Source organism: Trachinotus anak, unplaced genomic scaffold (genome assembly GCF_046630095.1).
Source record: "Trachinotus anak isolate AG129_WGS33_773 ecotype Australia unplaced genomic scaffold, CSIRO_AGI_Tana_v1 ptg000024l, whole genome shotgun sequence".
In the NCBI taxonomy this organism is placed as follows: Eukaryota; Metazoa; Chordata; class Actinopteri; order Carangiformes; family Carangidae; genus Trachinotus; species Trachinotus anak.
This window is the reverse complement of record NW_027273875.1, coordinates 15,048,226-15,063,667: the sequence shown is the minus strand read 5'-3', so window position 1 is coordinate 15,063,667 and position 15,442 is coordinate 15,048,226. Positions and strand designations below refer to the sequence as shown.

At 41.6% G+C, this 15,442-nt stretch overlaps 1 protein-coding gene across 1 annotated transcript in view; it reads left to right on the top strand.

Annotated features, from left to right (window-relative positions):
• The window catches only part of esama (endothelial cell adhesion molecule a), a 59,495-nt gene that overhangs the window by 40,984 nt on the left and 3,069 nt on the right, over nucleotides 1–15,442 (top strand). The window contains exons 2-6 of the mRNA XM_071460210.1: nucleotides 10,818–10,969; nucleotides 13,932–14,133; nucleotides 14,225–14,380; nucleotides 14,867–14,989; nucleotides 15,137–15,269. Coding sequence (XP_071316311.1) covers nucleotides 10,818–10,969; nucleotides 13,932–14,133; nucleotides 14,225–14,380; nucleotides 14,867–14,989; nucleotides 15,137–15,269 — 766 coding nt within the window. The remainder of the gene's footprint in view (nucleotides 1–10,817; nucleotides 10,970–13,931; nucleotides 14,134–14,224; nucleotides 14,381–14,866; nucleotides 14,990–15,136; nucleotides 15,270–15,442) is intronic.

Genomic DNA, 15,442 nt, shown 5'->3' with positions numbered 1-15,442 from the left:
TAACCAACTAACCATAGTGACCGTGCTCTCCAGGTTAAACTTCAACTCAGCAAACGGTTTTGCTGAATTAAGTGTAAAGCCAAATTCACCCACAGCGACAGTCGAGTTCAGCCTCAGTCCTTCTCCTGACCTGACTTGACCTGCTCAAATGGCTTCACATTGCTGGACCACTGGCACTACAGATTCAGTATTACATTTATTATTTTACTGAGAGGCAACAACTCTGTGTTCAGACTTTATTATTTGACATAAATCTCCTTCATAATGTGACCAATCTAATCCAAGCCCCTGAGTAAATGTTCCATGCAACCACTGGATGACATTTATGCCAGGAACACACTGCCTGCGTTGTGTGCGCGTGGCGGCTGCATTGCTTAACTGCTGCGACTCACACACATGCATTCACACCTGCTGTGTGTTTGCACCGTCACTGCTACTGCCAGCTCCGTCTCTCTACATGTTGAAGAATGCAAAAAGAGGAGGTGCTCGAGGAACTACTTGGTGCCAGACCCCCCCCGGCCTGTTTGATGGCCGTGTCTGGCCCATGTATTTGAAACACAAGAACACTTAGGTTATGTTGGATTTCTTGTCATAAATTAGTTTTTGGTTTATTTTTGGCAGAAAATGTTACTACAATAAATGTCACTAAAATGCCACTGTCTGCACATACAGTTGCTAAAATGGTTTGTAAATAGATTGATATTATAGAGAAAGGTATCAATTTGATGTAATGTTGCTGGTATGATGTCAATATGACATCAACAGGTCTGGTTCTATTTTTGCTGCGAGGCACGCATCACGAGTAAAAAATAGGCAAGACGCTGAATCTCCAGGTCATGTGATACAGCTGCGAGGCAGAGTGTCTGCTCTAACCTGTTAACATGGACGCTGAAATGAAAACCAAAACACTCCACAGCCACTTATACACGCGCCACGAAGCCAGCGTGTTCCACAGAGAGGTTTCTCGTGCCATAGAGTGAACCGCTGACAATGGTTTTACTGAAGACCACATGAAGGCAGATCACCAGATGTACAAAATGTAATTTGAGATGCCTTGAGGCCCTACAGAGTCGAAACAATACCGGGCTTCTTGTCCCAAATGCAAGAAAACCTCCTTTACAAATCCCGATGATGAGATGTAACTTCACTAATAAGTAAAAATATAGCCTCTGAGCTGAATTTGTTTTGAAACTGCCTATATGAAACACCATTTCCCATAAGCCCTAGATGTTCACAGGCTAAACATCAGATCGACAGAGGAGTTTAGGCCATGGGGGAGTTAAGGGGTTGTGGTCTGTAATAACAGTAGGACAAAGAGGAGGGAACCAAGTAGCAGAGATTATAACCAGAAAGTTAACAAATGACAAAGACTGTGTTGGTGAGTGATAGACATCAATAAAACCCAGCTTGTAGTTTTTTCATGGGAGACATAGTTTCTCTGTGCTGACAAACTTTGTTGAAATCTCTTCTTCAGCTTCATATCAGCTGATGTGTTGGAAGCCGATTTGTCTTAGAAGGTTGAACATAAACTCCAGGAGCAGGCTTCCTGTTTTCAGAGCAACCGATGAAAGAAATGAGAGATTGTATTGTAACAGACGCTGGTGGAACACAGGCTAGACCCAACATAACATCATGACCTCTGTTGCTGTAGTCTCATAATAACGGCACTAAGAGTCTGCAGCCGTGCTAGCAGCTGTACTCGGGTACAGTGGTGCTTTGAGCTAAATGCTGAGGTGAGCATGCTAACATCCTCACAGCAACAATGCTAACATGCTGACATTTAGCAGGAATAGTGTTTATTATGTTCGTTGTCTTAGCTTAGCGTGTTAGCATGCTAACATTTGCTAATTAACACTAAACACTGTAGAGCTGATGGGATATTTTTTAGTTTGGCAGGTATTTGGTCAGAAATGATCATGAACAGAATGAACCTGATGATGGTGCGAGAAAGATCTTCTCAAAAGTTCGAAAGTTCTTTCAATTTGTTCAGACATGAACATCTGAATAAATTTAATGGTAGTTCGTCCAATAGTTTTGTGTGATATTTCACACAAAAACATGAATGTCAACCTTGCAGTGTCACTAGAGCGGACGTTATCAAAGAAGAGAAGCATGCCTTGCCTCCCATAGGTGGCACTGGAGATATGAAGGGCGGGGCACAGAGGGAGAGATGTGAGGATAAAACACTGCATGAGGTGAAAGGGGCAGGTTCATGCTGGTGTTCTGAAAACAGGAATTTAACTATTATAGTTTGACCTGCTTACCAAAGGGGTTAGCAGTTGCTGCATCAGTGGATGTGACACACAGCTAATGGAGGTCGTGAAGGAAGCTGACTCAATTTTTTAGTGAGGAGCTCACGGTGTCAGACTTTTAAACCCCCAGCGCTTGAACATCAGAATGAATGAGTGCCCATACATCAAGTAGATATTGAGATATGTCACTGGTGCTAGAGGAAAATTCAGTGGGATTCATCCTCTGGACACCATGCCCATCTGTATCAAATTTCATGGCCATTCATCCTCTAATGATTGAGCTCAGTCTGGACCAAAGTGGTGGGTGACACACCTTAACATCCCTGTGCCGCTCGCAAAAGCTGAGGAGATCTTGGAAGCTGTGAGTTGCCGCAATCCACATCAGATCCATTTTTCATTTTCCAAACAGACTCATTGTTTGTTGAATTAAATGATATCAGAGTGGAAACATGGGACATCTGATTGGCTAATGGCAGATGGTGATGAAAGTTTTTCCTCACTGACCCTCTACACCAGTCAAGAGTCAAGATTGTTTAATCACTCAGCTCTGCAAGAAATGAACTCAATACAAACGTGCAATTACACGTATGTAGATTACAAAGAATTTTTAAAATGTTGTTAAAGAAATTATAATTAGTGCATGTTACATATAAACAGTAATGAACGTCACTCATTGCATTGCCACATTATTATGTGCATGTAAACATGAGCATTGTGACTATGTTAAATACGGTACATACTGTCACACAATGTGCAAGGACAACAGGCCCTTCCACACAGTGCAGCCGACTATAGACTGTATGTATCAGTCTGTATATTTAGCGCAGCATGAATTCAGATGCTGAAGTGTTCAATATGCATCCCAAGACACGTTTGCAGCTGTCGAGGGAGAGTCCGGCAGTGGAGATGTGTATTGTAGGCATATACATAAACATGAACACACATGCGGAATTCTGCAGCTACAAACACACACACTGCTGACCCTCCTGGCCTCACACTATCTCTGCTCCCCCAATTAAGCAGATGTTTCCATCCTCCTCTTCTTTCTCTCTCTCTCTCTCTCTCTCTCTCTCTCGTTCGGTGTACCCGGCTGATGAGTGGCTGGTAGTTTTTGCAGCTCGAGGACAGAGATGACACATTCTTCCTCTCAGAGAGTCTCACCGCTGTCTCTCTGCTTTAATTATACTGAAAGGAGCAGCACTCGCGCTGTTATCAGATGATGAGCTCTGCCTCGCTCTCCAGCCCTGAGTCCTCTGTGTGAACGAGAAGCTCAGTGTGTGTGTGTGTGTGTGTGTGTGTGTGTGTGTGTGTGTGTGTGTGTGTGTGTGTGAGTGTGTGACTGCTCATGAACCAAATGTTCGTAGAACAATAGTATTGAAGATTGAAGAGATTCTTTTTTTTTTGATTCTCACGGTACAGAGATGAATTGTGCATGTATATGAGGAGTCAGTGGAACGTGACCATTGGTTGGGAGGAAAGGTGGGTCGATAATGGGGCCCACAGGGTTGTGTTCACCACCTTTATTCATCATGCATGGACACTTGATTTACATTTTTCATCTGAGCCTGAATTCATTGACGTTTTCTCAATACTCACCCTTCATTTTTTCTTAGTATTTCAGTATCAGAGTGCAGATATAAAAACTTCAGCCTGAAACTTCAAGAACTCTTTTGTCTGACTTGATTTGATTTCATGTGGACTGGGCCACTCTTTCAGTAGTGCATCTTTTTTTCTCCACGCTCACTTTTCCTTCATAAATTATTCATGAGGAAGTGTTTTTGTTCTGTCTGTGTGTAAATGTGCTGCTAATGTTGCACTTAAAAAAATCCCTGGATCTTAGTGGAACTAACCTGCGCTGTGAAGTTCATCTTTTCTGTCTGAGTGAGTGTGTCGCAGCTTGAAACCAAACACAACAACGCAGGTCATTCCAGTAAACAGTATTATTTTAAAATTTCCATTGATTTCAAATTAAGTTTAGAAGGAATTTAATTTTAAGGTTTATTCCCGCATTAACTTATATCCACTGCCATACAGTTGATTTGCACCTATACACAGACCTGTAGACTATCAACTGTGCATCCACATTCTTACACGTTGAGGTGATGCGTGAAAGTGAAAGTACTTTCTGCATGGTGTTTCAGTGTGTGACTGAATAATTCAGTGCTGAATATAAAAGTTATTTCTGTTAATGTGAATGTTTAACTAATGCACAGTACATAGAGGACTGCTGTGCATTGTATACTGTATGTCACTAGCGTTTGGGAATGTGTGTGTGCAGTAAAACAAAAGGGAAAGTAATAAATCAGTGAGCTGGAAAGTTCAGTATTAGTATGCTGGTACTGAGGACTCTCAATCAATATTATATTATTCAGTCATATGTGCTTTTCCCCAGTGATCCAGTGATCCACAAACGTCACTCCATTCAGTCAAATCAAACCACAGGCGTCTCAGTCACACTGTCCTCACTTTACATTTAGTAACACATGCAGTACCACCTGTGAAGCTGCCGCATTCAAACAAGTACACCAGTTCGTCTCTCACGCTGTGTTTTTGAGACAACGAACCTTTTCTATCTGGCTGAGAGCTTCTGTAACGCCTCAGGGTCATCTCAGCCTCCTGACATGAAACTGCCACATGCGGACATTCATCTAAACACCAGCGACATGACGTGTTTTTGTCCTCTGAGATAACTGCTGATAGCCACTCATATGTTTGCTCCTGCTTTGATGACAGAGGAACCACCTATCCAAAGTCAGATCTGGAGAAATTGGGTTGGTTTATCTCCATGAGCGACCATAGCATCACATCTCCACCCAGCCTCCAGAGAGAGGACGCAGTTTCCCTCCATGGGGACATCTTTTCAAACTGAACTGCTTCTCACCGCAGATCTTCCAGATCATATAATCTTTCCTCCCCTCCCCTCGCCCTCTCTCTCAGTCTTTAATCACTCCTGTTCCCAACCATTTCATCCTCTCATCTCTTCACTCTCCTTCCTTAATGGCGCTATGATTAGATGTACTGCAAATTAGGATGTAGACAGAAACCTGACAACATCTTACCTGTACCTAACATCTTACCTTATTTTCCATCTACTTCTCCACCTCTCCAACAGTAGAAGTAGCTGATAAAACTCTCAGAGGAAGCGACTCTCAGAGGAAGCGACTAACCCACCCCACCCGTCTTCTTAACATGAAAGACGCTAGTTAAGGTCACGCTCATCAAAGACTGCCCGACTTCTGCTTTATCTTCAGTGAGGCCCGTAGAAGTAAACAGACTCAATTTAAAGTGTTTCCTGTAATTAGGAGATTTGGACATACACACACACACACACACACACACACACACACACACACACACACACACAGCAAACTATCATCAAGGGAAGGAACAGGCTCTGTTGTGCTTCCTTAGCGCACAGAGGAATGCCAACCGACTCATGTGCACAATACACACTTGGCTCTGAGCTTCACACACTGAACCGAGGAGTCTGATGACAGCTTCATCTGATGTTGGCTACTTGCACCATATTGCGAGTCCTTAACTGCATTACAACTACATACGCATGACTGAGAGTGTGTGAATTCAACACATACTGACGCATGAACAACGTGTGGCCACCGTCATCCTCTTTGGTTGTTTTCCAAAGCTCGGTTTTTACTGCAGATCTCAATAACAATGATTTTATTGTCACTTGCAGTGACGGGACATTATGAGCCAATCTCATTGTTTTGCTACCTGGAAATAGTTTCCCGTGACTAAAGAACATTACATTAATAGAATTAAAGTAGAACTGTGGGTAACATCCTGGCCTGTTAAACAGAATTGTTGTGGAAACATCTTTCCCAACAGCTTTCAGAAAATTAGCATGCCAATTACACATACTGATTATACGCTTATTACACATAGAATAAAATAGCATTGAAAGTTAACATAACAACAGTATAAAACAGTGGCGTAGAGGCCGTTGCACTGCTGAAAGATTTCAGATCCTAGTCTCTACAATGTTATATTTTTATTATTTTTAGTTATAATTTGTTAAACAGTCAGAAACTCAGCTAATCTGCTTTTACAACTACAATTAAGTTTGTGACATCACCTTCTTTCAAAGAAGTCCTGCCAATTTCAAACCAGTGAGGAGAGCACAGGCAAAAACATAAATACAGTAACCTGTTGTAAAATAACCAATACTGTTTGCAGTGAGGCAGAAAATTGTGTCTTGCAGGACCATGTTGGTTTTCAGAGCCTTGAATGAAATGAGATACCAAGATGGTGGAGTGGAGTCATTCTGTTGTTCTGTAGGCTGATGAAGTAAGTGTTTCTCTTCAGTTCTCTGCCAGAAGCTGTGAGTAAATGATAGATAAAGTTCTGTGAAACTGTGATGACGTCATGATACTGCTAATGGAACGGCCCACACAGCTCATTATTTTGAGTTAACCCCATCAAGTGAAACTAGACACAAACATTTTGACCCTGTTGTTTTACATGGTTAACTTGTATATTCCTAATTACTACCTTCAGTACACTCCACTTTCCCAAAGGTTTTTACCTAAAAGGTCCCATACAGCCTGAAGGTAAATGCCCATGTGTTTTCTGATTATAAAGCAGGTCTAGGTTCTATATTAATACTGTGAAAGTATCAAAGCCTCAGTCCACAGAGAAATGCAAACAGCCTGTATTCAGAAACTGAGCCTTAAAATCAGCCATCAGGACTTCTGTCACTTTGTGATGTCACAACAAGGCAGGCACCACTCTTAGCCACACCCCAAGCCCAGCCCACCTGGACCCACCATCCAACCAGGCAGAATTTGATTTCTACAAATTTTTATTGCATCTCTCAGAAAAAAGTCAGCCAATCAGAGGAGAGACTCAGAGTGTCTCTTCTGATTAGCTGACTGACCTGTTTTTGGTTCTTAAAACCACATATACATCTTCTTATGGATATCAACACTTCAAATGACACAATGTACAATACAGGACTTTTAATCCCACTATGATGTTTCTTATCATGTCGTGCCTACAGGTCCTGTTTACAAGTCCACACTCATCTACACAGACCGAAAGATAGGTAAAAGCGTGTCCACCTAACCACGGAACACCTTGTTGAATCCGACTTAGTGAAATTCCCTCATTACCTCCTCCGATGTGACACATCCAGACCTCATTACGAACTTCATTCTCTTCACACTAAGCGAACTCGCTCCCATCTGCCTCGCCATCAGTCACCATGGAATATTTAAAGCCAATCGTCCTGGAGCCTGCAGACTGGATTTCAGACCTGCCACAGTGGGAAAGATTAAGCCTCACTGACCAAATTAAGAGTGAAGAGTGAATGTTATGAATGTGATCCCCGTGGCTTTGTTCTTTTCTCTATTTATCCCTCTATTTTCCATCTCTCCGGTGCACTCTCATCGGATTTCTGTCAGGAAATCTTCTTAAAGCAGCACTTGGCAAGATTTTTATGAAAAAAAAATATGCCAATCTGATCAGGCTAAATCATGAAGAGCAGCCCATCCACACTAATGAGGAGCTGAAGATTTGGCCCCATTTTCCTGAATGAAATGCTGGTTTCTGGGTGGGAAGTCACTACAGGTCCTGAACTGCAGGTTAAGAACAAAATACATTTTCTTGTCCACAGTAGTGAGTAAGCATCACATCCACACAAAGCTGGACTTACTAGCAACAACAGAGCCTCTGAATTCCCTCTTAAAAAAATCCTCAAAGTTAACATCAGCTGATAGTAACAGATGAGCTCAGCTAATAAGAAAGTTCTGTGATCAATCTAAACACGTATCACTGAAATTAGTTTGAGAAATATTTACTGTTTATTTCCTCTCTCCCCCTTTTCAATGATTTCTCACTGCATATGGCTAATTAAGAAATGCACATCATTTATAAAGTAGATTAGCCACAGCTTGATTAGTTTGTCAATGTTTGTGAATGTCAGACTTCATTTTATTCTGAAAACACTGGCAGCAGCAACTAGGCCACACAGACAGGTGAGCTGCAGGCTCTCAGGTGAGCTCTGATGTCACAGACAGACTGAAACTCTTGAGTTGTGTCACCCAAAGGGTTTTATACACGTATTGTCTTTTATTTATCTTTTATTTATTTACAACCTTCTGACAAAAAAATGTCCCTGCCAATGATAAAACTAAACCTACGTCCTCACATCCACCCGTCAGTCAGCACCTCTCTGGACCAGAGGTCTGCCTCTCTCTGCTGCAGCAAATCTTCTTAGGGTCTAAAGAGCAACAGACACAATGACTCTCCTCATGTTGTTGTCTGTCTCTTCTCCTCCATCTCTCTCGTCTTGTTTCATCTTTCTCTCTTTCCTTTCCTGTTTCAAATCTGTCCATATCAAAATGACTTCATCAGCATGCCTCTTTATTAAAAACAATGTTCCCAGAGGAGTGTAGCCTACACCTTCTCTGTCTCTCTCTGTCACTTATCTGCCCCATCCGTCTCCACGGTGACAGAGAAACTGATATCCACGCCTCCCTCTGTAGAGATCTCTTTACATGGTGCCTTGGTGCACTTGTAATTTTACCTCTTCCACGAAAGATGTGATTAGAAACAACATCAACTTCCTTCATCTGATATTGGCTCTTACAGATGGACTTTACTTAAAACCAGGAAGCGGATTGTTTCCCCATATCTTATTTCCAAAACTATTCATCTTGATCCAGGATGTTTTTGGGAATCAGACTGAAAGTTTGTTCTATGATGTATATACTTATTTATTATGAAATATGAAAAAAGACCTACCTTTAGCTGATATATTATTACCACCCTAATATATGGAATATTTGAAATGCCAAATTTTATTTATAACATTAATTGTGCACATAAAAAGGAAAAGCATAGTGTATAATAATGAGTGTTGTACTTTACTTTATATTTTGTTATAATTTAAGTATTAGAAATCATCTATACAAACAGGTTCAGAGGGAAAAACACATTAAACAAGCAGGACACTTCTAAAATGTGACTTTAAAGCAGCACCGGGGAACTTTGTAAGTTAGTGGCCCCAACTGGCAGCAAGCCTGAGGCGACTATTTGAATACTGGGGACTTCAATACCCAGAAGCCAAGTACCATGAGATTGGTTAGACCAAGTTTCTTTTTGTCATGTCCAGCAGGTGCAGAGGAAGTGGTGAGGTTCAGCTGTCACAGATGAGTCCGGACAGAACATTCGCTCAGCTCAGAAAACATTTCACACTTACATTTAATTGCATCACTTCCTGTGCATGGAGAAATATTCCAGTTAGTGACAACTGCGGCACCCAAACAACGGTACTAATTAGTAGGGATGTCTTGCTGAAGCAGGCTAACGGAGGATGCACGGTGCATGTCAGCGTGCGGATTTAAAAGTTCTATTTTGGGAGTGCAGTGAAGTCACTGAAGAGTGTTTGGGTTCATATACCATCAGTTTTTAAAACATGTGCATACACACTTAGAGCCGGCAGCGACGTGCCACTGATCAAACACTCCTCGGGTACACGTTTCCTCCATGTTGGATTTGTTAAAAAAGAACATCATTTGAAGGGAAGAGGCTGACTGACACAGAGAAATCCTGTCTGGGTGAAAGGTGGAGAGGTTAGAGATGAGAGAGGGACCCCAGGGAAGACTGAGTGTGTGTGTCACCCTCCTTTCTGTGCTCGTCTTCTTCTTTACTACCTCTGTCTCTCATGATTGCTGCTGTGGACATAAGTAAAAGGGAAAATGTGTGTTTTCAACATGATCCACTTCTTCTTTGGTATTTATTTGAGTAAACAGAAGAGCACTGTCTCTGTCAAACATGTACAGTACAAATCATTTTAAATTGTATACAACAGGAAAATGTGTAAACAGAAATGGGGGGGGTTCACTTCACATTTGTGCCCATGGAGCCGTTCTGTTTTGACCCTCTGCTGCCCCCATCTGGCCGTAAATACACACTACATCTTCATGAGCCCTCAGTAGTTCATTTCAGGCCACCCCAGATAAGACAGATCCACAAGTTTGTTGTCTGTTCTTTGTTCTGTTAGCACATTGTTTAACGTTTAATTGAGATGCTGAATATCAGTTAATAGCTTCATCTCAGAAGATGTGTACTATAAAATTATGAAGACGAGTGCCTGTCTGCATGGATGTTCTCCAAACTCTGGTTGGTAGGAACAGCTTCAGGAAAGAATTTTATGATAATAAATGGCCTTAGGATATTTCTTTTCATAGTCCTTGAAAAGAAAATTGTTGAAAACTCTTTCTTTTATATGTTATGTGTGTGTTTTATGTTATGCATCTCAGACTCAGCTTTGTGTCAGGGTTACTCCTGCAAGAGTTTCAGTGCTAAGTAGAGCATTGTCTTGATGATGTTATCAGTTGTTGCTCGTCATCCTTCCTGCAGTTCATTTTTGCAAGTCATATACTTATCTGTATGTGCAGTTGGGGCATTTCACATGACATATGAAGTGTCTAGTTTTATTGAAAATCACAAGCATAGTGTGTCGAGTTTTGACAATGAGCTGATCAGGTTTGCAGAAGGCTCCTGCTGACAGTTTTCTTTTCTCCATTCTTCTCTATCCAGGCATGTTAGCCGAGATCCAGATGCCCCAGACCAGCATAAATGTGACCAAAGGTCAGATGGTGGAGCTGAAGGCCACGTACAGCTCGCAGTCCAGCAGCGACCTGAGCGTCAACACTATTCTGTGGAACTTTAAGTCTAACAAATTGCAGCTGGTGAGAAAATGAATGGCAGACCCTATCAACACGCAGAGATATCTACAGTATCTACAGCATGCCAGTGAAATCTTTTTACTCTGCCATCTGTGGCTATAATATCTGGGATTACCGTTATGAAGGATGTTTGCTTGTTCTTATACTGTTAATCTGGTAAAGCTCTTCTTTTGTAAACGCTCAGAAATTAATCCAAGACAAGGCTTAAAGCTTTAATGCAAGCACTGTAATATTTCTTTACTGCTTCAACTGTGTGTGTTTGTATGGTGACATTAAGGCTAAGGTAGATGTGTTGTCCAAATCAGATTATTTGTGAAATCATTGTTGCGGTAAAACATTAAATGAAGCAGTGGAAATTTTGCATAACAAGCCCAGCTGAACAGCCCCCTCCTCAATCTCAACCCCCCCACCCCCATATTGTTTTTTTAACACGTTATCTGGGGACCTGACTGTGGTTCAGTTTACGTATCTGCCTGGGTGAGATTATTGGGCTGTACAGATGGACGACCCAAAAGAGGATCACAATCAAAAAGAAAACAGGGGAACAGAGAACTCACAGAGCTGGAAAAGACACAGTTGATTAAAAGTGAGGCTTTTTCAAACGCCTGGACAGCTGTCCACTGTCTCACTCTGCTTCACCTTCATTCAGAGCCAAAAAGATGAATAAAAAGAACAAAATCTCACTGCCTCAAAGCTCTCTCACAATCTCTGCAGAGAGACAGATCAGTATGACACACAGCTCAGCCGCCAATGTGAGGTAATCGCCTCTTACACATTAACTAGCAAGTTAAAGTTTGAGGTCTGTTCTACAGTAATATAGACATGTTTTGTTGGGTCATAGTGACCTTTTGACCTTTGACCCTCAAAATCTAATCAGTTCATCTTTGCATCCAAGTGAAAGTCCAAGACCAAGTTGTCTCAAACCTAAAGAAATTCCCTCAAGGTGGTCTTTAGAAACCTGTGGGTGATGTCATGGAGGCTGCTAATGGACCTTTGGTGCTCGAGTGAGTATTTTGGGCAGCAGGATTTTGTATGAGCAAGGCAAGGCAAGGCAAGGCAAGGCAAGGCAAGGCAAGGCAAGGCATCTTTATTTATATAGCGCATTTCATACCAAGGCAACTCAATGTGCTTTACATAAAAAAGAACAGCATAAAACAGCATAAAAACAAAAGAAAACATAGAGTTAAAAGCAGGATCAAAAAAGTAAAATAGAAGAAAATAGAGTTTTAAGTTCTTAAAAAGAGCTCAGCTATAAGCACATGAAAAGAGAAACGTTTTTAACCTGGATTTAAAAGTGCTTACAGTTGGGGCTGATCTCAGTTCTGCTGGTAGTTTGTTCCAGTTGTGTGCAGCATAACAACTAAATGCTGCTACACCATGTCTGGTCTGAACTCTGTGCTCCACTATCTGACCTGAGTCAGTAGATCTCAGAGCTCTACTGGGTTTATACTCTACTAACATGTCATTCATGTATTCTGGACCTAAACCATTCAGTGATTTGTAGACCAGTAGCAGAACTTTAAAATCTATTCTGTAGCTGACTGGGAGCCAATGTAAGGTCTTAAGAACTGGGGTGATGTGATCTGATCTCTCTATTCTGGTTAAAACTCGAGCTGCAGCGTTCTGAATGAGCTGCAGCTGTTTGATACTTTTTTGGGGGAGTCCAGTCAGAAGACCATTACAGTAATCAAGTCTACTGGAGATAAAAGCATGAATCAGCTTCTCCTGATCAGTTTGGGACATGAAACCTTTAATTCTGGATATGTTCTTAAGTTGATAAAAGGCTGATTTGGTGACTGATTTGATATGGCTGTTGAAGGTCAGATCTGAGTCTATCAGCACGCCAAGGTTTCGGACTTGGTCTTTAGTTTCTATAGACAGTGACTCAAGGTGTTTACTGACAGCAACCCTCTTCTCTTTATTGCCAAAAACAATGACCTCAGTTTTTTCTTGATTTAACTGAAGGGAATTTTGGTTCATCCAATTTTTGACTTGCTCTAAACACTGACACAATGACTCTATTGGACTGCAGTCATCTGGAGACAGTGCGAGATATATTTGTGTGTCATCTGCATAACTATGATAGTTGACATTAGAATTCTGCAGAATTTGACCCAAAGGCAGCATATACATGTGCAACTGAGTAAAAAAAAAAAAAATACAGTGTTTGTGTTTGTGGGGATGAAGGAACATGCAATGGTGCAACAACAGCACAACAGTGTGTTTATAATAGTTTTTGGAGAACACTGGAGCTCTGTGGTTCAGAGGAATGAGATATGTCAGGTTTTGGATACACAGACATTACTTGTTCAGTGGACAGATTCGGTTTTGTTTAGAATCCTTTCATGGGCTGAAAACATGTTATACTGTTCGATTAACCTTTGAAATGCAGTTTTTCTCACGGGATCAAATTTTTGGGGGAAGCGGAGGTCTTTTGTATGTCTAGTGTTGTAAGAGGTTGAGTTGGTCCTGTTTAAAAAAAATCGCCTCAGCTGCTGGTTGGTGTTCAGGGGACTAACACTCCAATGTGTATGACAGTAAATATCAAAAACAATCAGAGGTTATGAGATCTCACTAGTTTGCATTTATCTTCTGTCTAAATCTTGTGATCCACCACACCAGTGTCACATTGTGTCACATCACATCCTCCTAAAATCCAACCTAAAACTGCTAATACAGTACAAGTCTCTTAAATCCCTGGTTGATGTGAGAAGACATTTACCAGTGCAGTACAAACTGTGTTCCATATAACTCAGTTTACGCTGCAATGTATTCCACCAAGTGTTCGAGAAATGCCAATCACAATTCCCTGTGTAAGAGATGTTAAGATTAAAAATCTCTCTGATTCTTTTGACCCAGGATAATCTCCAAACACAATCATATTGACAGGAATCTCAATGAAACCAGTTGGGCTTTATTTCCTGTTTCCTTACGTCTGACACCGGCTCTCTTGTCCCTCGTCCAGATCATCGCCTACACCAAAGGTGCCCTGAGCCTGGGGAGCTTGCAGTTTAAGGGCCGGGTCGGTTTCACCAGGAGCATGCCCTCACGGGACGTGTCACTGTACATCAACAACACGCAGGAGTCTGACTCAGGAACCTACGTCTGCCAGGTTATCATTCCCAATGGCAACGCCTTCACTAACGAGCTCAGTCTGAATGTGCAGGGTAAGACGCAGATTCTGCTTATTGAATTCAACACAGTATGTTGTACAATCTCAAAAACTAAACATTTTATAATCCTCCCGCCTCCCCTCAGTGCCGCCTGCTGTTCCTAAGTGCTCTCTATCAGGGAAGCCGGTGGTGAAAGGAAACGTGACTCTGAGCTGCAAGTCCAGCTCTGGGAAACCCCTTCCTATATACAAGTGGAGGAAAACCAGTCCCACCTCTGAGGTCTTCTTTTCACCCATGCTCAGTGAGTAAAAACAGTCTTCACTTGGAAGATTTGGTGCATTTATCTCAAAAAGGGGAAAAAAGGATCATTTTAAATGAAAACTTCAGAGAGATTTTTTTGTGAAAATATATTTGGCATCTTCAGTTACAGAGCTCACATTTAAGTTCATTTCCATGCAGACAAGTTCAGATTGGTTAAATGAGATACTTAATGAAATTAGATACTAAGAGAGTATACACTGTTCCTCCAGGGAGTGCAGGGATTAGTCTTATTTATAGTCCTTTGCATGACATCATAACCAAAAAACTAAAAGCTAAAGAGGAATGATCATGTGAATAGTATAGTTCTGTAAAAAATAAGAAATAAAAGAAAGCATCTAATGTGTCAAAGAAATGGATGCATCAGCAGTTTCTGCATGCAACCAAATGCAAAACTGATAATGGAGTAAATTGACAAGTGTGTGTGTGTGTGCTTGACTGTAGTCCTCCATGTTCACTGCTGTTCTAGATGAGAAGACCGGCACTCTGAAGCTGAGCAACCTGAGCAGCAACATGTCGGGGAAGTACGTGTGCACGGCCCGCAACTCGGCCGGCTCAGAGACCTGCTTCATCAACCTGGAGATCATCAGCTGTACGTAGCACGTGGCAACACAATCAACCATCATGTTCAGGAAATCAGGAAATGATATTGTTTGCCATCCCCAGGAACAGTACAGCTTGTATGTTGTGTAGAATTATGTTTGGTGACATGTAATCATTGTGTGTTCTCCGATAACAGCCACCAATGTGGGTAAAATTGTCGGAGCCACTGTGGGCTCAGTGGCTGGCTTCATCTTCCTCCTCCTCGTCTTCCTCTTTTGCGTGGTGAAGAGGCGACGGGACGGCGAGGACGACATGGCCAACGAAATCAAGTGAGTTTGTGTGGTCACAGCAGCTACAAAGCTAAAGTGACACAACTGTGGTTAAAACAGTTTGTTCTGGTTGATGAATGTGCCTGAACAGAGAAGCTTGTAGTTCTGTGTTGACTATTGATTTTTAAAAGTGATGGTTTAGTTTTCCTAAAGCCTTCGTCAATTTACAGGAT